This window comes from Hermetia illucens, chromosome 4 (assembly GCF_905115235.1).
Source record: "Hermetia illucens chromosome 4, iHerIll2.2.curated.20191125, whole genome shotgun sequence".
Classification (NCBI taxonomy): Eukaryota; Metazoa; Arthropoda; class Insecta; order Diptera; family Stratiomyidae; genus Hermetia; species Hermetia illucens.
This window is the reverse complement of record NC_051852.1, coordinates 87,472,314-87,494,540: the sequence shown is the minus strand read 5'-3', so window position 1 is coordinate 87,494,540 and position 22,227 is coordinate 87,472,314. Positions and strand designations below refer to the sequence as shown.

At 37.9% G+C, this 22,227-nt stretch overlaps 1 protein-coding gene across 2 annotated transcripts in view; it reads left to right on the top strand.

Moving 5' to 3' along the window:
* Positions 1-370: 370 nt before the first annotated feature.
* Positions 371-22,227, top strand: part of LOC119653755 (synaptogyrin) — a 28,856-nt gene continuing 6,999 nt past the window's right edge. Inside the window, exons 1-4 of one of the 2 annotated variants that reach the window (XM_038058686.1) lie at positions 371-839; positions 10,707-10,938; positions 11,007-11,146; positions 11,204-11,366. In XM_038058686.1, the coding sequence (XP_037914614.1) occupies positions 738-839; positions 10,707-10,938; positions 11,007-11,146; positions 11,204-11,366 (637 nt within the window). In that variant the 5' untranslated portion in view covers positions 371-737. Of the gene's footprint in view, positions 840-3,762; positions 4,180-10,706; positions 10,939-11,006; positions 11,147-11,203; positions 11,367-22,227 lie in introns of those variants that run through there. The other variant, XM_038058685.1, reaches the window with a different exon arrangement.

Here is a 22,227-nt window from a genome sequence, read left to right as displayed (position 1 = left end):
TCGAATTGCTAAGATTTCCATACGAGTGGAACCAACAGATATGCGGTAACTGCAGGTGTAGCGATAAAAGACTCTGCGGGGAGCCCGTCAAGCTCAGCGACTTTCCTCCGTTTAAGCCCATTGATGCCCGAAATAAATTCTCTTCTGCTTGGAAGAACAGTTCGAGCCATTTGGCAAAATTAAATTTATAAATGGGTATATTTTTCATAAACGGAAAATGTGTAGCACAGAGTTAACGGTCAAATAGGCATTCACAGGAAGGCAAATTGCATGAAGCTTTTCCCCACACGTAGATGACATTTGCAATTGACGTTCTGCTTATCGCTGATTGCATGTCATACAGCGCATACAGGAACAAACGGAATCTGGAACAGAATCACCACCGTGCGCGTAGAATCCAATTGGATTCTAGTTGGGTGAAACAATTCTTACTGGTAGTTTGGCGGAGTTGAATTTTCGTATTCGTGGTGCGCGTCGAAAAAGGAGAAAAGGGCCGAGATATCTGCATTTTGCCATTCATAGCGATTGACGTTTAGATAAATTTGAAATTTTTCGCAAACTGACTGGTTTTATTCTTGCCAAGAAAGTAACTAAAAAAAGTTGGGGCCGTGTGTGAATTTAGGTCGGAGTTTGTGATTTTTGTGAGAAGTGCGTTTGTGGGCTTTTCAACATTTCGAACGTGACCCTTAGCTAGCGTTTGATTTTGCAGTGGAAAGTCGCTATCCGAGATATCAGTAATGGAAGCTGGTGGAGCGTACGGGGGTGGTAAAGCTGGTGCCGCTTTTGACCCTATAACATTCGTCCAGAGGCCTCAAGTTATTTTGCGTGCCCTCAGTTGGGTAAGGTTATTTCCAAGGCACAATTTTCATTTTAATAAAATCACAACCACACAGAAAGGTCAGTGAGGAAATCCACAAAACAAAGGACAAAAGTTATTCTCATCGATTTTCATTTCAGCCCATTGTTGTGCTGTTTAGATTCGGCGAAGTACACCCTCTCCATGAGTCGTAGTGAAAGAAAAAAAACATTTACATGGCCGAAATTCCAGATCGTGTCCTTAAAGCGAGTACAATGGGGAGTGTAGAGGGTGGTAGGACAGGGCTACTCTCAACCTGGAGGTGGGCGGGCACAAGGTTACCGAATATTCCCAAGCTTTTCCATCCCCAACTTATCGGGAAAGCTTTTTATGGTAATCTGTTGACAATGAGTGAACACCCTCTGCTTTCCTATCGATTATTTGGGGAAACTGGGATATGTTTATAAATCGGGATGCTATCAAATCAACCTTCACCTCGAGTAATCTGAACATTTTTCTGTAATACATGGATCTATATATGTCTGGCTGAGTATGTAACGTGCACAATTGTTTTTACTTCAAAATACGGAAATCCATGAATATTCCTCTGAGAACTTTCTCATAGGACCGATTTTTCCATTCATTCATTTATGTGTCTGTCATTTCTGCACGTTTTTCCCATTTACCACTTTCTTCTGTAATTAAGCTTCCTCGGGAGGACACCCACTTCATATATCAATAAATCTAGTGACGTAATTTTCTAGTCGCCACTAACATCACTCCATCACAATGGTCCTATGTCGGATGAGTACGCTCTATTTGCTTTCTTTAGATAAAATCAATTGAAATTTAATACGCGGTAAAACTGTCGAGCAACGACACTATGCTAATCGAATCAATCAGACTTGTGCTCTCTAGGTGGTGGCTGGCATTTTCCTGCTTCAATTTGAGATGTTTGAATCGAATAAGCCAATGGCATCTACAATGAGTCTATTTGAATAGTCTTGCTCGTTAATTATACATGATATAACTGTTCGAAAGAGAGTGATGTGTCCAAAAGTCCAGTGCATTATTGATGTTTATGATGGAGAGCTAGCAGCTGCCAAGAACTCAACAGGTGGTCCACTTGTATTCACATTTCTGGGCCAAATTTGCCAAGTGAATATTCTTACATCCGATGGAAAACATACTTATATGTGTTTATCGTCCATTCAAATGCCATCCACTTTAATGACCCCCTTCTATACAAATCACTCCGTTCAAATAATTTTCGTTGATGCGACTGGGTTGGCAATAGGAACTGAATCAGAAATACAGGCAGGGCAAGAAAAATTGGAAAAGTAGTGCTGACTCATTGAAAGAGTGGTTGAACGATTCACCTTTCCATGAATTGAAAAATTCATTAAAATTCATTAGAGAGCAAAGAAGGAAAAATTGAATATTGACTTTTTGTTGCCATCCTTCATTTACAAAGTAGATGAAACCGGGTTAAAATTCCAAGTTTCGATTGCACACGAATCATCGATTTGTTGAAGGGTGGTGAAACCGCTTTGGTGAGTAAGGAACTTGAACCAGCTTCCGCAGCAAATGTGGATCAGGAAGAAGAAAAAGGATATTGCTTTTGTCCTATCGTTTCGATTGTGGAATTTAGGTTTATCATCTCAAATCTTACGTGATTAGCAGATTTTTAGGGAGATTTTTCAAATTTGCCTCATATTTCCCATTTCTATGATCGATTATAAAAGGGGTTTCCACAATAAACTTTATCGCATGGGGGGCTTGATAGTAATACATAAATGGAAGTACTGGATCCAGTTTTTCCGTCCATTCGAGATTTTCAATGATGACAACTGGTTTTGAGGAATTGGTTCCTTCTCGCCTTTTTGTATTGAACCTTGAAATCCTCATTTTGAGCCCCTTGAGCCTATCACATTAAGAGTTGTGGTCGAGAGTTGCGGACGGTTAGAGTTAGATGCATCTCTTAATTACAGAAGCGCAAGTTTCATATAGTTGTGTATTGATGTCGTAACTAGATGATATAACTTGCAAGATAACCCGTTTCTTCTTTTGTAGCCTTGTCCTGTTCCGGAAGTGAGGTCCAGCGTATCAAGCCATTGTTGTTTCTATCGGTCTTTTGATCTTTTCCCATCGACTTCGATGTTCAGACTATTTTTATTAAGTGAGTTCTTGATTTACCTGTTCGCATCATGGATGTCCCCATTTCAGATATAATCATGTGCGTATTTATCTAGCCTTTCACGTATGAACGGGAGTTTATAATTGCTTATAAGCTACCGAACCACTCGCATCGAGTTCTGGACGATGACTAAGTCAATTTGGGCTGATTGTGTAGGGTCTCACATCAGTCCATCAGTTTTTCTTCAGTCAATTTATTGATGGATTGATTGACATCAGACTGATGAAATACTGGTCGTGTAGGGTCGATCACGAATTAGCTATATGTGCATTTTTGCTTCTAAGGAAATATTTACATTTTAGTTTGTGGTCATATTGTACGATTATATGAGTAACTTTTGACTGAATTGAATTTTGTTCGGGCTCGATTTAATATTTCCAGGTTATGAACAAGATGTATTGTATGCTGTAGCGTATCGAATGTCAACGTTTGAGTCTTTAGTGTAGGGTGCTGTTTTTGTGATGAATCCGTGTTTCATGTCATTAAAAAGGTCTACCAGAAATTTCTGTTCTTCGAAAATGGAGTGCGATTTACCGATATTTATTGCAGTAGATGTGACCTTTGGTACCGGCCACCACATGGGTCGAAACGATCGAGTATGAGCCACCTATCCTAGCCAGGAATGCCTTATTGAAGATATAATTGGTGACAAGGTGGTTGATTACTTTGGTAGTTTGCAAGTTCCAGGTCTAGTGTAGAGAATCAGGATTTGATTGGAACTTTATTTTAGTGAGATATTAGTGAAAATCTTTTCAAGTATGAGGTCGTGAGGAGATTTGTTCGTGTGCCAACTAGTGTGTGTTTTTTGGCAGCTTTGTGTGCAATGTCGTTATTTCGGACACCGCTGTGCACTGAATTTCCTCTAGGTTGAAATTGTCAACAATGGAGTGAATTTTCGCAGATAAAAAATGTGTGGATACTTAAGATATGGTGCTTTCGAACAGGCATTTAAAATGAACAATTTCCTGAAGCAGTTAGAAAGCTTGAAGAGTAACTAGTACTCTAATATGAAGAAAAGAAAAGCACCGCTTGTAAAATCACACGAACGGCCTGCATAGTTATGAAGGAAATAGGAGTCCAAATTTCTGAGCTTATCCACCATTCTGATATATTCTACTGCAATCCGAGTCGAGAGGGGTTGGACAGAGTATTGCGTCTCAGTTTAGTTCGGATTTTAGCAGACCTGGTAGGTACTCCATCTGTTTTGATCTGATGAAGCAGTAAGTGTATCCATTGTTTTGTTGAAAGATTTTAATTTAAAGATATAATGCACATGCTATTTCAGCTTCCTCCATACTGAGTTTAAATAAAATTAATAATAGTATACTATCACTAATATAGGTATACTGCACTAATATAGGCTATACTATAGGACATGATACTACCAAGTTTGGTAGAAATCGCACTACTACTAACATAGTTATAATAGGTCATAGTTGTCACTTCTGTGCAGATTTCTTGCATTCCAGGACTTTGAACGCCAGTATCATACTAAAGTGAATGGTCTGACAAACTTAATGCATGAATATTACGAGCTAGGTACAAATGGGACAAACACCCATTCAAATGTGCTTATATAAGCAATACACAAAATCTTTCATACCTGAAGAGTTCATCTTACGATCTCTCGACTTGTTCTTTTTTGCAGAAGAAAAATGGCGTCCATGTTGAAGTCAAGAACATCATAGTAGTTTTGAGAGATGCCTTTGGATTTCACCAATGGCCAAATCTTTATTTTAGCTAGCAGCTATTTTAGTGTCCTTGAAGGAATCATATCACTGTTATTTTTTATAATTTTGTAAAACAAAACCTTATTAAAATCGGTTCAATGTCTGTCTGTCTGTCTGTCTATCTGTCTGTCACAGACACTTTTCTCAGAAACGGCTATACCGATTGACACGAAATTTGGTGAGAAAGTGGGACCTGTGGGCATGCAGTGAGTGATATCCTCTTACGTTGAGATTTAGTCGGGTCCCTCTACGTGTAAAAGGGGGGGGTGTAAAAATTTTTTTCACAAAATATAATCATGTTGGTTATCAAATGAAAGGTCTCGATTAGTACTTTTTGAAGCCAGTCTTAGTTTTGAAATTTATTAAAAAGGCGAGGAGTGGGAGGGGTGCAAAGTGATGATTTCTTTAACGGAGCCATTCTTAAAAACTACCCAACCGAATAATCTGAAAAATCATGAAGCTGCCTCTATATGGTGCCCAGGCCTCAAAATACTCCCCATATCAATATCTGTTCAAGTTAAGTTAATAATAGTATATTACCATATTTTTGGGGAAATTGAGTAAAAGCCCCCTTAAGTTAGAGGGGAGGGGGGGGGGGGGAGAGTTATAAAAGTTGGTAGTAGTATAAAATATACTATGAAGCATATTATCTCCAAGTTTGATCAAAATCATACTATTAGTAACAAAGTTACAGTAGTTCAAAGTTGTCTTTACCGTGTAAATTTACAACCCGAAATACTAAATCGGACATGCTAAATGCATATTCTTAACAGGCTACGTACAAATGGGATAGTTCTACACTCAAACATACTCACACAAGAAGCAAACAAAACCTTTCATACCTGAAGCGCCCAGCTTCCGGTTTCCCGACTTGTTTATTGGCTAAAATGATTCCTTAACTATTAAAAATCATATCCAAAAGTATTTATATGAAGAAAAATTTCTTAAATTATGGAAAAAATCGAATTTGTAAATAAAGTCCTGGGTGTTGAGTAGTAAAACTATCTTTGATATTGCGGCAAACCTTGCGGTAATTTATTTCAATGATGCCTATATAACTTGGCATTACAGTGACATTTCGTTGTCATAATTTTGGCTCAGAACCTGACGCCACGTGAATAGCGTAGTCTAAGCGTCTCTTGACTGAAGAAGCTAGAAGAGACCTTAGAGCATGTTTTTCACCAAGGCTGGATGGGGGACACAAACAAGTTTTTTTTCAAGACCTACAATATTGCCCAAGGATCGTAGATTCCTTCATTGCATTTTCTCAAAATTCTGTTTTTCGAAATGGGTGCAAATATGCCGTCTCCAGTTGGCAACCGATAAAATCCAAATTTCAAATGTAACTTTACAGTAACAGCAATTTTTCGATTGGCTAAAATTTAATTATTTAATTTTAGAACCATTTTTTTCGTAAAAAGCAGCTATTTAGTTCAATTGAATGATTTGAACCATTCGCTACTTGAAATACGATCAGAATACCAAAAGAGGTAATACAAGGTAATTTTCGTTCATGACAATGCTCCATCACATACAACAATCTCGGTTTGTGACACGTTGGACTCAGCTGGAAGCTTTACCTCATGTCGCTAACTGATCAAATTTGGCTCCTTCAGAGTAACACTTGTTGGCAATGATGGGTTACGCACTTTCTGAACAGAGTTTTGGTTTGTCGATAGATGTGAAAAAATGAATGGTTTGCGGCGCAGGGGGAATATTCGTATTGGCACGGCCTGCGGAGCAAGGAGGAAACTTGTAACTAGCTATGGAATATACTTTGAATAAACCTCCTCTTTGCATTCTTCCGAAATGAATATGTTATTTTGTAGGAAAAATTCGTATTTCATAGTTGTACACATAGTATTTGACGCCATTTTATTAAACATCATTATTTTCAATAAATCCCACGCACGGAGTTGGTGAGTAATACTTTGTTGCTAGTCATCAGACATTGAATCACTAACGCAAACCTTGAGAATAAGTTGATGAACTGCTTGGTTCAGTCGGTTGCAACACATTTAACCACTTTGGCTGTAATTCCATCAACTGCAATTGTCCGTCGTCTTCAGTTGGTGGAACCTCCAACTCGCTGATATTCTAGTTGTTGAGCAGTTCTTTAAAATATTAAACTGATCATTCCAATATGCCCATACGGTCGGAAATCAGAGGATGAGCATTGAGGTAAAACTTCAACGCTTCGGTCGGTTGCCCTATATACTTCCCGAGTTAACAGATCTTTTGCTTTACCCAAGCTTCTTTTTTGTCTCTGTTTGTTTCCTTTCGGTTTCGTGATAGGTCTCTATGCGTGCCGGCTTCCTTTGAGATGGTAATACTGCCCGCTATGCAGCATTCTTTCGTTCCGTTGCAGATTTACTTTCCACGTGGAACCAGTTATTCCAACTTTTATAGACGTTATGGATCGCTTCAGTGTTTACTGCTGCCTGGTTGTCAGAGGAGATTTGCATGGTATTCTTATTCGAGGCCTCTGGAGTAGCCCACGTATGTGTGGGCTGCTTTTTATGCAAACCAAGTACTTTCAACCACGGTTTCGTTTGAATAATCCACAGTCCGTTGTTATTCCTATCTTTATATAAGTAAACTATAGAAGCCAAAGTATCGCCTATGTTTTCAAAGACAATAATAGTAAGTTTTTTTTGGCTAATTAGGAAACCTACTCTGAGCATATGGTTTACTGGTTGGCGGGTACAATATATTTTCTCCAGGAAACCGGTCCCTGTCAGACGCATCCCTTGTTACGCTGTAACATCAGTCTTATATTGTGACAGGATATCGGCAGCTCCTTTTCTGTACAAGGAGCACATGTTTCATGAGAAAATGCGTCAATGGTTTGTCCGATGTCGCCGGGTCCTTCATTGTAATTCATCCATCCCGAGGCTTCTTTTCTGGTTTAGTAACAATTGCTTTCTGTGTAGGGTTGCCAACTCCACTCGATCCCCAACCTGAAGGACCAGTTTGTACAGCTTGTCCCGTTTTTATGCGCTGGAGACTCATGTTCATCCCTCTTCGTTCCGTTCTTTAAATAAGAACTTGCAGCGATCATAATGTGGTAGTAAAAGTTTTGGTGTTGATTCAGTAGGTGTTTCCAAAGTTGTATGCTCCATCGTAAGTACGAATCCACATTTTCGCCCTGGGATCTATACCATCTTTTGACTGTAAACGAAATGTGTACAAATGTATTAAGATTTGAAATGAAGCTAGGTTATTGTGAATGAAACTAAATTTTACCTAACTCTGTTTGCGCCCCTATTGCATTAGTATCGTAGTCTACGATAGGGGGCCCCTTAAACTTTCAGTCCAACGATATATTCTATATAAGTATAGTAATTACTCGAAAAAGAATCATAAAAAATGCTAATATTATTTTATGCATAATTATATGGGGAGAAACTACTTTTAGCGAAAATGACACACGAATTTTAGCGAAAATGACACACGATTATGAATTATTAAATATATAAAAACATCCAACAAAAAATTGTTTTCTATTCTCTAAGAGCTTATCTCTGAGGACAAAAAGCTTGTGTCGATACATGCACCAGTTTTACCAAAAATCATATTAATTTGTTTTACTTTTAGAGCTGCCAGATTAAAAAAATTCCTTAGAAGCAAGGGCTCAGAGTTAAATGCGCTCCTAAGATGAAGGAAGTTCCAATGCAGAAGATTTAGGATGTATGCACATCCAGAAGGCCTTAGCAAGAGAGGTGCCGGCATTGCGTTCCGTTCGCTTGCGTGTTGCGCCTGTGCCTTCTCGCAGGGGAGGGCTGCGAACCCTCAAGTTCGACATCGACCGCTTATATGATTTAGTTATCGTTTCGAGAATATTGATTGGTGTTAGCCCCCGAAATAAGAAAATTTTTCTTTCATCAGGCGTTATTCAGGATGTCGGCCACGCCTGGAAGGAGCACCACAAGATGTAGCTGATTGAAGTTATGAATGCGGATCGATGAAATAAATGCAATGAAAGCTCTAACTATCGCTGCAAGTGGTGGCGTGCAAAACGCGCGTTATTGCGGTGGTCAGGAAAGCAGAAGTTTCCGTAAATAGCAATGGTTTCAGATCGCGGATCTGTCGATGGTCCTGTGACCAAGCAACTGAAGACATGAGGGAACACTTCAACAGAGCTCTCAGCCGTATCACATACGGTGAAGTTTTGCCTATTATGTTTGAAATGGCTAGTTTCCGTAACATACGGATATGAACTGTTCCTCTAAATACAAGTGAAATCATCTTGGCTATCAATGAATTCAAATGTAGTAAAGCCGCTGTTCTTCAGAGCCTTCCGTAGAGCTATTCATCGCTGCTCCTGCAGCTTTTGCAGAACTGGTACTTCCATTCATACGGAAATATTGGGAATCCGAGATCTTCCCCAGGGAGTGGAATAAGGGGATGATCAGCAAAAATCCATCTTAAGTGCGACAATTGCCGTTTTAAAGATGGTAGTTAAAATCCCGAAGGCTTGGTCGATGGAGAGCAGGCTGATTTGCGTTCTGGATTATTCTAACCACATAACACCCTGCGAATCATTTTGGAATAGTGTGGGGAGTTCAGATCTGCACTTCATTTGCTCTTTGTGGATTTCGATAGTGTCAATAGACTGTGCATCTGGAGTGCCCTGCGTAAGGGAGGCACTTCAAAGAAATATGTATTTATTATCAGAGTGACATATACAAATGTCCGAACTACGAAACGACTTAGCACATTTCGGCGCAAGAATAGTTCGACGTCTAGGAGCAAGGATTTTTCGCCACTATTTGTTTTATAAGCAATTAACTTTCATTCTGGGGTTTGTGTTAAAGCTCCGAGAAAAGATATTTTTAGTTGGCTTGATATAATGAAACTCAAGGAAAGTGTAAATCAAGTTGAAAAAATTGTTGCATCGAGGCAAAGTCTCAGAGTAATTTGAAGTCGAAAGCGGAGTTGTTTGGTTGCATCTTGTCATCGCTATTATTTTGTCATCAATTAGTAACGTTTTTCATGTTATCTTGCTCGGGCGTGGAGGGCTTCAACGGACCATGACATATTTCCTCATACACCTCTGCTACTCTGATAGCATCGGTTCATATATATTGGTTAAATGGTTCTGGATTTGGAGAAGGGCAGGTAGAATCCGACTGAAGATAAACATCAAAACCTGATTGGTCACCGCTCTCTTCTTATCTGCAATAATGGGCAAAACGTTGAAAGCGCTGATCAATTTGTGTATCTTGAAAGCGTCATTTTTGCCTACGGGACATCGAATTTTAATCTGCTCGCTTTGCTGCTTTATCCGAAATCTGGAAATGCATTTATTTCAGAAAAAAATGGCGCAGAACAGTGGAGAAGGAGTCCCGAGAAGTCCGCTTTGTCCAATTGAGGTGTAAAAGGCAACCATATATAGAATGAATTATTTGTTCAAAGTTCTTTCAAATGAATTGAATTGGTTTGCCGTCGTATTTTGAAATTACTCTTTTTCACGTACTTTCTGATCTAATATTAAGGATTGAGCTCAAATATTTGATGATTTTTTTTTCTCAATCCAAATTCATTGCTCACATTCAAATTTCAGATATATTCCTTGTCTTTGGTTAATCTAGACTTAATATAGAATTTTCTTAATATTCGAATAAAGCCGTGATTGCCTTCTTAAATTGTCTATTTGTTAAGAGAGGTTTGTTGATCATGTCCAAATAATATATTTCACTCCACATGAACATTATGTAGCCTTTATTGCCTTATAAATTATTCTTATGATGAAGCTAGAATCCTACGTAAAATTGATGTAGTTTGAAGAAGGCTCAAGTTTCATTCTGCGACTTTGCATGAAAGATTAAATATGATATTCTATATGAAATTTATGATGATGTATCGAATTCATCGAAATATTGTTTTTATTTAATTGATATCTTTGAAAAAAGAAGAAGAATATGCTACTTAGCCATGTTTTGCTTTTTAAATAATGTACCTTTTGCTTCTTTATTTGCAGCTCTTTGCAATAATTGTTTTTGGATGCATATCATCGCAAGGCTGGCGTATTGAAAACGGCCAAAATTATTGCTTATATAATGGTGATGCTTTCGCATGTAAATATGGAACAACGATAGGTGTTATCGGTTTTCTTGCTGCTATGGTCTTTTTGGTTGGTGAATTTATGTTTGAACGAATGTCATCGGTGAAAAGCAGAAAGCACTTTGTATTAGGCGACTTAGCGTTTTCAGGTGAGTTATATAAATGAAGCTTAAATCTACGATATTCCACTAAACGTTGCTATTTGATATTCGTGCAGCGTTTTGGGCGTTCATGTTTTTCATTACCTTCTGTTATCTGTGGAATCAGTGGAGTAAAGCTGCACCACCTCCAGCCGGCTATGGAGTCAATAATGTACAGGCAGCGATCGCATTTTCGTTTTTCTCAATAATTACTTGGGTAGGTTTCGTTAGAGTGCTTTTAGATGACATTTTAACATTTTGAATATTTTCACAGGGAGGTAGTGCTTATTTCGCTTACAAAAGATACACACTTGGCGCAGAAGCTGCTTTTGCCCCGTCATTTGAATCGGATCCTGCAGCGAATGCATATTCTAGTTATCCAGTAGGTAATGAACCCGATACCTACAACCAAGCTCCGTTTAGTGGTCAGCAGCAACGTAAGTATTAATTTTTTTTACAATTGAGGCAATTCTAATGGGTTTAATACCGAATTGAAGTTGTGAATATATACCCACTGGGGTTTTATATCCATGTTTTATTTTTAGTTTCTTTCTTCTTTTTACTGTTTCGTTTGGATATATTCAGGGATAACTTTCAAGAGAAAAATCAAGGGCATTTGTATGGAGAAAGATTTGCTTTCTCGGCTTTATATACCGCAAACTTGTTTAATTACTACTTTGTTCTTTATACTATTTACCTGGTTTGAAATACCGCAAGGAACATAGCACTTAATATATCCACTGAATTTGTTTTGACTATGTTTCTTATTAAGGAAAGAAGGTGGGGTGGGGGCGACTTTCAGGATTAGTTCTTTCCTCTATTAGTGTGTTCTACTAATTCTCAAATTACTTAGATTTGGTTTCGAATGTCTGTATTCTGTTTTCGTCAATAAAAATCATCAAATTAAAAAGGCAATAGAAATAGTCAAATAACTACCATACTGATTTTGTTGTCAATATAATTATTCACCACCCAAAATTATCCATCATAAAACTAAATCGAAATCATCCTCGCTTTCATCATTTCATCAGGTTTTGAAGCCGTTGCAGGAGGTTTAGATGTCGAAGGCCGATCAGCATAAGCTTATCAGACAAATCAAATGGGTAATAGGTTTTACCATGTCGTTTTATCCCTGACTGTATGTTTATTTTTTTCAAAATTAGAATTTGTTTCACCATTTTTCCTTTTATCTTAATAGAAAATAATATTGCACAATTCAGTGAAGGGATTGATAATAGTTGCATCTACTTACTCTGTCACATCTGTTAAAAATTCCACATCATATTTCTTAAGTGTATTAGGAATTGGGCATTATTTAGATACCGCAGATAGAACAATAGGAGGCTCTCTATGTCTATGTCCCTACTACATTTTGATAGGAAGCTAACTTTCGGCAGCGCGCCAATATTATCAGATGCAGAAACGATGAAAGTTTTCTTTATGGAATTATACTACGTGATCATGATGAAGACTGAACTGAACTTTTTCACTAAAAATAGAGTAACTAAAGTAGAATTTAATGTTGTTTTTATATATTATATATCCTCAGATATATAAAAATATAGTTGATTCTGGTTTTAGGTATAAAGTAGGGGGTGTGGTTGTAGATTATTTGAGAACACGTTTTTTTCGGGGAAATGAACAATGGGTGGAAATGTGCAGGAGGTAATATGTAGGCAACCATAATAGGGACACAATATTTTTTTCAATCTATATTAGTTTTTTGCAAGCTTCAATGGATATTAACAAATAACAACTATTAAAAACTTGACAAATATTTATTTTTTTATATTAAATTTGATGTAAAATTATTTTGAGATGATTGATTATGAATATTGTATTTGGATATGACTTATAAAGAAGTTAGAGTTCAAATTTAAAATCATTCAGATGAAAATTAGCTGGATTGTTCCATAAAAGTTTTGAGAGTACAATTCTGAAATTATCGTGTGATACGTGTACAGATTACCCTCCAATATGCTATATAAGCTCTCCAACAGCAGCCTTGCAAATTACTGTCTGCTGATCTGTTCGAGCGACTCGAACGATAGAAAACATTTGAAATTTTAACAAGTCGGGAAATCGGAAGCTGGACGCTTCAGGTATGAAAAGTTTTGTGTATTTCTTTTATAAAGACATTTGAGTGTGAAATTGTCCCATTAGTACGTAACACGTAATAAACGAATATATTATGTGATATTGACATTTCATAATTTCTAAAGAAGTGACGGCTCTGACCTATTATAACTTTGTTAGTTATAGTGCGATTTCCACTAAACTTGGTAGGATCAAGCTTTATATTAGATATCGGTATGGAGGGTATTTCGGAGCTTCGCCACCATATAAGAAGAATGCCTATAAAAGGTCGAAGAAACAAAAAAGAAGTATACATACACATAAATGCTTTCTTTTCTGCATTCTGCAGTCGTATAATCGGTGAATTATATCAACGTTTGATATTGATTCTAATCTTGCTGGATGTACTGCGAATTTTTACCAGTGCATCTTGTTTTAGGTATTGTATGAAATCAGAGAAGCCCGCCGGATCTATTTTTCCAGTATCTTTTATGTATACTGTAGATATTAAAACTAAGGGTGTTCTGGCTTGTTAGCAAAAAAGTAGTTCAATTAGTTCCTCGATACCGTATGAAAGTATACAGGTTCTTTCAATGGAAGTCTCGTTTGTTAAGTCGGAGGGCTTTCGAATTATCTCTTTGTACGACATCTCTTTCGGCTGCCCGTAAGATTTTCATTTTTGAATTTTGTTCGGAGGGTGGAGGGGGTGGTGGTGTAAAAATTTGTTTCATCAAATTTACCATGTGAGGTATTAAATAAATGATTTCGATTAGTACTTTCCAAAGCTAGTCTCATTTTCAAGGTTTTGTGTAAAACAAAACCTTATTAAAATCAGTTTACTGTCGGTTAGTGTGTCTACCTGTTTGTCACACGCATTTTTCTCCGAAAAGGTTATAGCGATTGACACGAAATTTAGTGGAAAGGTGAGAGCTGTGAACGCTCACGCATACAGTGAGTTATATCATTCTACGTCGAATATCCATATATCCAAAAAGGGGTTGTAAATTTTTTTTTTTACCAAATATAGTCATGAAAGATCTCATTTAGTACTTTCCGAAGTTGGTCTTTGTTTTCAAATTTGTTAGAAAGTGGAGGTGCGGGGGATCGAAATTGATCATTTCTTTCACGGACCCATTCTCGGAAACTACCCAACTCAAAAACCTGAAAAAAAACCAAAAATCTGCTCCTATGTGATGCCTAGGCTCCGAAATATCCTCCATGCTAATATCTTTTCAAATAAAATTAATAGTAGTATATTACTATAATTTTTAGCAATTGATTGTAAAACCCCCATTAAGTTCTTCCTGGAATCCTAGAAGCACGAATTGCAGCAATATAGGCTTTAACATAAAGCACCAAGTTTGGGGAAAATCTACTATTGCCAACAAAGTTATAATAGGTCAAAGTGCAAATTCAAGACTTTGAATGTCAGTATCACGCGAAAGTGGATATTCTCACATAACATATGGATATATTACGTGCTAGGTACTGATGGGACAAATCTCCACTCAAATGCTTTTATAAAAGCGATACACAAAATCTTTCATACCTGCAGCGTCCAGCCTCCAGGTTTCCGACTTGTTGACATTTGATGCAAGAAGGGAAGGCGAGGACTGGAAAATGATAATTGCTTTTACAGAAACATTCTTAGTAATTACTCAACCGAAAAATCTGAAAAAAAGGTGGAACTATATTGCATCTAACCTTCAATACCTTCCATACCGATATCTGTTTAAAGAAAGTTAATAATGGTATATTATTAATTTTAGACAATTGACTGGAAACCCGCCTAGGTTTCTCACAAAGTCATCAAATTTTGCAGTAATATAGAGCATGATCCTGTCAAGTTTACTGGGAATAGCACTATTGGTAACAAATTTATTATAGCTCAAAGTTGTGTCAATTTATTGCAATCTAAGACTGAATGTCAGTGTGACACTAAAGTGAATAGTCTGACTTACTAGACACCTAACCATTACGAGTTAGGTACACACTTTGCTTGCTTTGATATATGGGTGCCATTTAACCCCTACCGCGTGCGCGCCATCGTTCGTGATTTGCTGAAATGCGCTTCAGTACTTTTTAAGGCTTCCTGAGACGCTTGCATTCCTCCACTATTCTGCGCCATGTGCTCCTGGTGCATTTCATTCATCGGCCCTCTTGAGATAGCAGATTCCACTGCATGGAGTAGCCAGCAATGGAGTTGTTGCCGTAATGTATAAGCTACCCACTGCCACTTTCGCATTTTGATCAACTCGTCTACGGGGCACAGGCCCATGTACCGATGAAGTTTTTCTTCTGCAATTATATCAAGCTAACGTATTCAAATCATACATTGCAGACAAGCGTTGATGAAGGTTTGGATTTGTTGAGTAACAGTGGTAGTTATTTCCATTTGCTATATATATATATATAGCAACATAGCAAGAACATTAGCATAGAACAGTCTAAACGATAACTGTACATCCCGATTTTAGACAAGGCAGCGAAGGCAGATAACACTGTTAATGCATCAAGCGACATTGGGTTCGGTGCCAGCGTTTCCGAGATATACAAATTGATCAATGCTTTCAACGTCCTGCCAGTTTGCCTCTACTTGTTCGAAACCCATTTGGTCAAAGTCCATGGCTCTGTGCGGGAGTGCAATCTTAACGATCATGTCATTCTTCCTACTCTCTGGGAAAGATTTCTGTTTCATAGGATTTCCGTATAAGCAGCGATAAATAGCTCTGAGGAGAAGCAATGATGGTCGCGGTGATTTATCTGTTATTTGGAGGGGCAATCCTTATCCGCATGTTAGGTATCTAGCCATTTCACCCACAAGGAGCGGAATTTCACCGCATTTGAAACGGTTAAGAACCGTGGTGAAGCGTTGCTTCCACCTCTTCAGATGTTCGTCATCGTAGAGAGTCCCTTACAGAACTATTGAAAGATTTGCGGTCACATCCTGTTTCTTGATTTAGTGTACGGTGTTAAAGTCTTCTGCTATCTGCGGCAGCTTCTCCTGGCCAGTATAAATAACAAATTCCCTTTGTCATGGCGCACTTCTCGGAATTTCGCACGGTGTCGGAGCTAGAACGCTCGATGGTTGCGGTCTTTTACATCGGTCAATACAATTCCGCTTCGCCAGATTTTATGACTGATGATCTGTTTAGATCCCCAGAAAACATAATTTTTGATGACTCCCTAATGCTCATCAATATTCTCAGGCGCTTCTTCTTACTTACCAAGAGCTTCAAATCTACGTAACCTAATAAAGAGTAGCTCTTTTTCTCAGGCAATTCTTGGTGATAATTCCCTTGACAAAGATAATTTGCAACATGGCCTGGTGTGCATCATTCTTCCGTTCCATTGTTATCATCGTCGAAGCAGTCATTCCGACTCTTTGTGACTGTTATATATAAATATGTTTGCGTCATCCATTTCCCCTTATAGGTGTTACGGATGACTTCATTGTGGATGCCTTCAGTGTTCATTTTCGCTAGATTGTCAGAAGGGATTTGCCCTGGTGTTGTTGCACCAAGCCAATGAGGTAACTGCAGGTTTCACTTTTGGGCTTACTAGGAAACCTACTCCGAATATATGGTTTCCTGGATGACCACTCTAATATATGGGGTAGTGGTTTTTCTCCAGAAAACGGCCCTGTACAGAGAGCGTACGTCCCATGACACAATTCACAAGTCTTTTTTCCGTTTCCGTTTTCAGGTCCGTCATTGTAAGATCCATCCAATCTCCGGTTCCTTTTATGACTTCTTAATAAATTTGTTTCTCTTGCAAGGTACTCGGCCCTACCCAACCTGGAGTACCACTTGGTATAATTTCTCCCGTTTTTAGGTGCCCAAATACTCTTTGCATTACATTACCCTCCAGAATGTCAGTCGATATTACTCTCGTAATAGGAAATGCTATCCAAAACGATAGCAAAGACACAACGCATTCTAAGAGCAATCCTGTAAATGGCAGTCATCTTCTGAATAATGATTTAGTATGAAGCGTAGGTTGAAGAGTCTACAACTGCTACTATGTAAGCTCAAAAAAATGTTTTCTGTTCACTTCCGCGACTTGGATGTTTAATGAGACGATTAACTGTCATTGAAGTTTACTTTCTGATTTCAAAGCGGTTCGTCCTTTGATTAAAGAATCACTTGGAAATCGATTTCGGTTTTAATACTTCAATCAGAGACATGGGTCCCATCTAGTGGGCAATGTCAATAGTTAGGATCTATTGATGAGTTCTTCAGCGGTTTCGAAGGGAGGAGCGGTTATATTTTCGTCCGTGAGATTTGATTTCAATTCCAAGCTTTCATAATAGCATGTTTGCGTCGTGCTATTTGGGCACTTAAGCCTGTGATAATATGATCACAAGGCAAAATTGTTGTTTGGTCAATCCAAAGAATTATTGCCCTGATAAAATTATGAAGGAACAATTTATTATACTCAAAAAAGATTACATGATAAGGTTTCATGCTGTTATTTATGAAGTGCAAAATTGGGTTTTCTTCCTTTTCTGTGACGAACTCCAATTAATACAACTGTATTATATGTAATGTAGTTACATGTTTCTCCATCTACTGCGTGTTTGAATGCCTGCGCATGCCAGTTGGGCTGAAAAGTTCGTAGGAGAACACGCATGATGCTACTAGTATTAAATCCATATGATTTTTAGTTAACTCTAACTTTTAAAAGACGTATACAAATCTGACAGCTGTCGGACTATTAGTTTTTGGGATAGGGCATTTTGAGTGACGCAACTTTTCTTGGTTTGAAAAAAATGGATAAAAAGGAATTTCGTGTGTTAATAAAGCATTGCTTTTTGGCGAAAAAAAATATTGTTGAAGCCAAGGCGTGGTGTGATATACATTATTCGGACTTTGCTCCAAGAAAACCAACCGTTGGGAAGTGGTTTGCTAGGTTTAAAAGAAGCAAAATGAGCACCGAGGACGATGCACGGAGTTTTTTTTTTTGGTGTAGAGGGTGCATTTAGTGTTTGAAGTTCTTCCTCCTTTAAACACCTGTGTTTATACGTCGATATGTGACAAAGGACGAAACGTGGCCCCATTGTTATTTCTTTGGTCGTATATGACATTTTTCCTAAAATTTGTCTTTTTTCAAGGTTTTGTGTAAAACAAAACCTCATTATAATCGATTCAATGTCTGTCTGTCACACGCACTTTCCCTCAACGGCTAAACCGATCCGAATGGTGGACAGATGGGAACTATGAAATCCCATGCATACAGTGAGTGGCATAAATTTAGGTGGAGTTTAAAGGGGGGCTCCCCATTCATGCAAAGGGGGGATTCAAAAATTTTTTTCACCGGATATAGTCGTGTAGGATATCAGGTCTCGATTTGTACTTTCCGAAACTGACATTAGTTTTGGCGTGAACTGCAAAGTGTGTGAGTAAGGAGTCAAAATGTTCGCACTTAAAGTGAGACAGGACTCATTTTCGGAAACTACCCAAAATAAAAATCCGAAAAAAATCAGGGTGGTGCGCTTAGATGAAATCTACGCTTCAAAATATGTCCCATTCCGATATCTGCTCAAATAAACTTACTAATAGTATATTACTAACTTTTAGAAATTTACTGAAAAACCCCCCTTTAAATTTATCCTAGAACTTCCGAATTGTAACAGCATAGAGGACAATATTTCGTATATATGTGCTAAATTTCATGGAAATTTGGCCATTAACGTCAAAGTTATAGCAGTTCAAACTTAGTAATTTCGCGCGAATTAACTTCTTCCAAAGCCATGCAAATAAAATGCTGACGTCATAATTAACGGGAATAATTGACATTCGAGTGAAATATTAGAATTCCATTCCCTTTTTTATATTTGATGTAGGTTAAGCGTATGAGGTTGACCATAATCAATACAGGGCTTTCCACCAAATGATTTATTTAAATCGCTTTCTAAAAAATAGAGGGCAATGGAATTTTTAGCTATGTGACACAGAGTTGTCGTGCACTCGTCACTCCTCACATCTTCTTTTTCTTCAGCCTTTGTCCCGTTCACAAGCGGGGTCGGCTCGTCGTGATCGGTTCCGCCATTTTATTTTATCAAATACCTGATCAGGATGAAATCGCGAGGCTTTTAAATCCCCAACCAGCGTATCAAGCCACCGTTGTTTCGACCGGCTTTTTGGTTGCTCACCATTGACTTCGATGTTCAGACCAATATTAATAAGTGAATTCTCGTTAGCGTGAATTACGTAACCACACCATCGAAAACGTCTGACTCGCAGTTTTCCCACGATCGGTGCAACCCCATATCGATTGCGGATATTCTCATTTCGGATGTGATCAAAACGAGTCACGCCACCAGTGCAATGCAACATCTTCGTCTCTATTACCGCAAAACGCCGTTCATTGTCTTTTATAGTCGCCCAACACTCAGAACTATAGAGAGCGGCAGACGGACGACATTGCGGTAAATTTTCGATTTGAGACGTGCGCTGATACGTCGATCACAAAGAACACCAGTTGTGGAAGGCCACTTCATCCAGGTTGCGTTAATGCGTGAAGCAATTTCATTACGCAGTTCTCCATTCCAGCCAATGGAGAACTGGGTAATGTTCCTCACATAGGGAAACACAAAACCTTTTATACCTGAAGCGTCAAGCTTCCGGTTTCCCGACTTGCTTCATTATGGCCCCATTATTTCACACCAGAATCAAAACGATCATCAATCACCGTGTGAAAACGATGGCAAAATTGCATGAATTGGGTTTCGAATTGCTTCCGCATTCACAGTATTTTTAAGTTTTTGTGTAAAACAAGACCTTATTAAAATCGGTTTGCTGTCTATCTGTTTGTCCGTCGCATGCATTTTTCTTGGAGACCGTTGTAGCGATTGACACAAAATTTGGTGGAAAGGTGGGAACTGTAAACGCTCACGCATACAGTGAGTTACATCCTTTTACGTCGAATTTAAGGGGAGGTCCCCATACCTGCAAAAGGGGGTGTACATTTTTTTCACCAAATATAGTCATTTGGAGTACCAAATGAAAGGTTAGTACTGATCTGATGTTAGTTTTGACATTTGCTGGAAAGGCGAGGAGTTCGGGTGGTCGAAAATGATCCCCGAAAAATCTGAAAAAAAATCAGGAAGCTGCCGCTATATGGTAGGTAGGCTCCGAAATACCTTCGAATAAAGTTAATAATAATATAATATATTACTATAATTTTCAGTAATTGACTGCAGAACCCCTCTTAAGTTCATCCTAGCATCACGAAATTTTGCAACAATGTAGGCTATAATATAGAGAAATCGCACTATTACTAACAAAGTTATAATAGGTCAAAGTTGTCACTTCCTTGGAAATTCAAGATTTTGAATGTCAATATCACATAATATTATATTATGCGTATATTCCGTGTTACGTACTAATGGGACAAATTCACACTCAAATGTCTTTATAAAAGAAATACAAAAAACCTTTCATACCTGAAACGTCCAGCTTCCGGTTTCCCGACTTGTTTCCTGTTCTCAGAGGAAAAGGTAATCGCCGAAAATAGTCCAAATTGCACTATAAAAATTTTATCGAAAAATTGTATGATCGTTATAATCGTTGTATCGCCTTCGAAGGCAACTATATTGTATAATAAAATCAAATTTTATCCAAAAAAAATATTTTTCTATGTTAGCCGTTTCAGCCCACCTGGTCCCACCATATAGAGGATTGTTTGACTTTATTTTCTGCGTCCAATAATAAAAAAGCGTGTTTTTATTAGTAGTTTTGTTGGTGTCTAAACGGGTCGTCCTTAGCGGAAATATCATATTCCTGAATTCGACCTGATGAATATAGTATTTATTTCTTAGTGTTTGTTAGCCTTAACAGGTTCCCTGTCCCCGTACTAATCTGTAGGGTGTCCCTCCGCGCTCAAAATTTTTTCCATGAAAATAAATTTAGAATACGATGCTATAACAAATGTAATATACACAATTTAGAAAATTGTATTCTAAATTCGAAAATTTAAAATTTGAAGTTTTGATCGTATATGATTCATGAGCGTGACATGAAAGTGCATTATATTCACACGCTCAATGAATCGTATATGATTCATATGAAATTTTATCTTATTGGACGCACTGGCATTGCATTTTATGGTGAAATGCAGTGTTGTTAAATGTAGATAGCGTTTATACCGTTATTCTTTTGTTTGAACACGATTACACATAACATTTGTGCATTTGGGAATTTGTGTTGCATCGATCAGTATTTTAGCAGTTGATCGCAAAGGAACGTCAGTACAGAGATAAAAAGGCGAAAGTACGGGTATTTTGAAGAAAAAGTTGGTTGTGAGAGCTTCAAAATGAGTTCAGGAAAAAAGAAATTGACAGATGAAGAAGTTCGAGAAATGATAGAAGATAGTGATGATGAGGACTTCAGTGACGGAAGTGATGAAGAATTCGTACCGAGTGGAGAAGAGCTGGAAGACTCGGAAATGGAAGATGTCATCGAAGACATCGAATATGATAGAAACTATGTTTGCGAAAGCCAACCAAATGAAAACGATAAGAATCGAGCATCGTCTAGTCCTTCCGAATCAACCGACGAGGAAAGCGATCCTGTAAGAGGAAGCCCACGCCAGCTTCCGTTTGAACAACAAGAAAATTTGATATGGTTAAGTGATGTATTAGCCTTAGGAAGAGAAAACTTTTCTGGCAATCCGGGGGTTCGAAATATTGAAGAAATATTAGACGAAGATCGAAAAGTCAATATTATAAAAATATTTGAATACTTTTTGGATGATAGTCTGATTGAAGAAATGGTTACGCACACAAATAATTACGCCCAGACTTACCAAAATGTTCGAAGCGGACTACACAGCAGAATGAAACGATGGAAACCTGTGGACAAAGGCGATTTGAAAAATTTTTTCGGTATAATTATGTTCATGGGTGTAAAAATATTACCGTCAATAGAACATTATTGGAAGTTAGATATTTTGTACTATTGTCCACTTATGCATTCCATTCAGATGTCATACAACAGGTTCGTGACGATTCTTCGATGTTGGCATTTTGCGGATATGCAGGTAGACAACAGCAACATAACTCATAAAATTGATTCTCTCGTACAAAAACTTGTGGGAAAATTCCGAAGTTTATATGTTCCACCGGAAGTTATCGTTGTAGACGAGTCGATAATTAAATTTTACGGAAGATTACGAATAAAAACGTACAATCCTTTTAAAGCCAGCTCTTATGGTATAAAA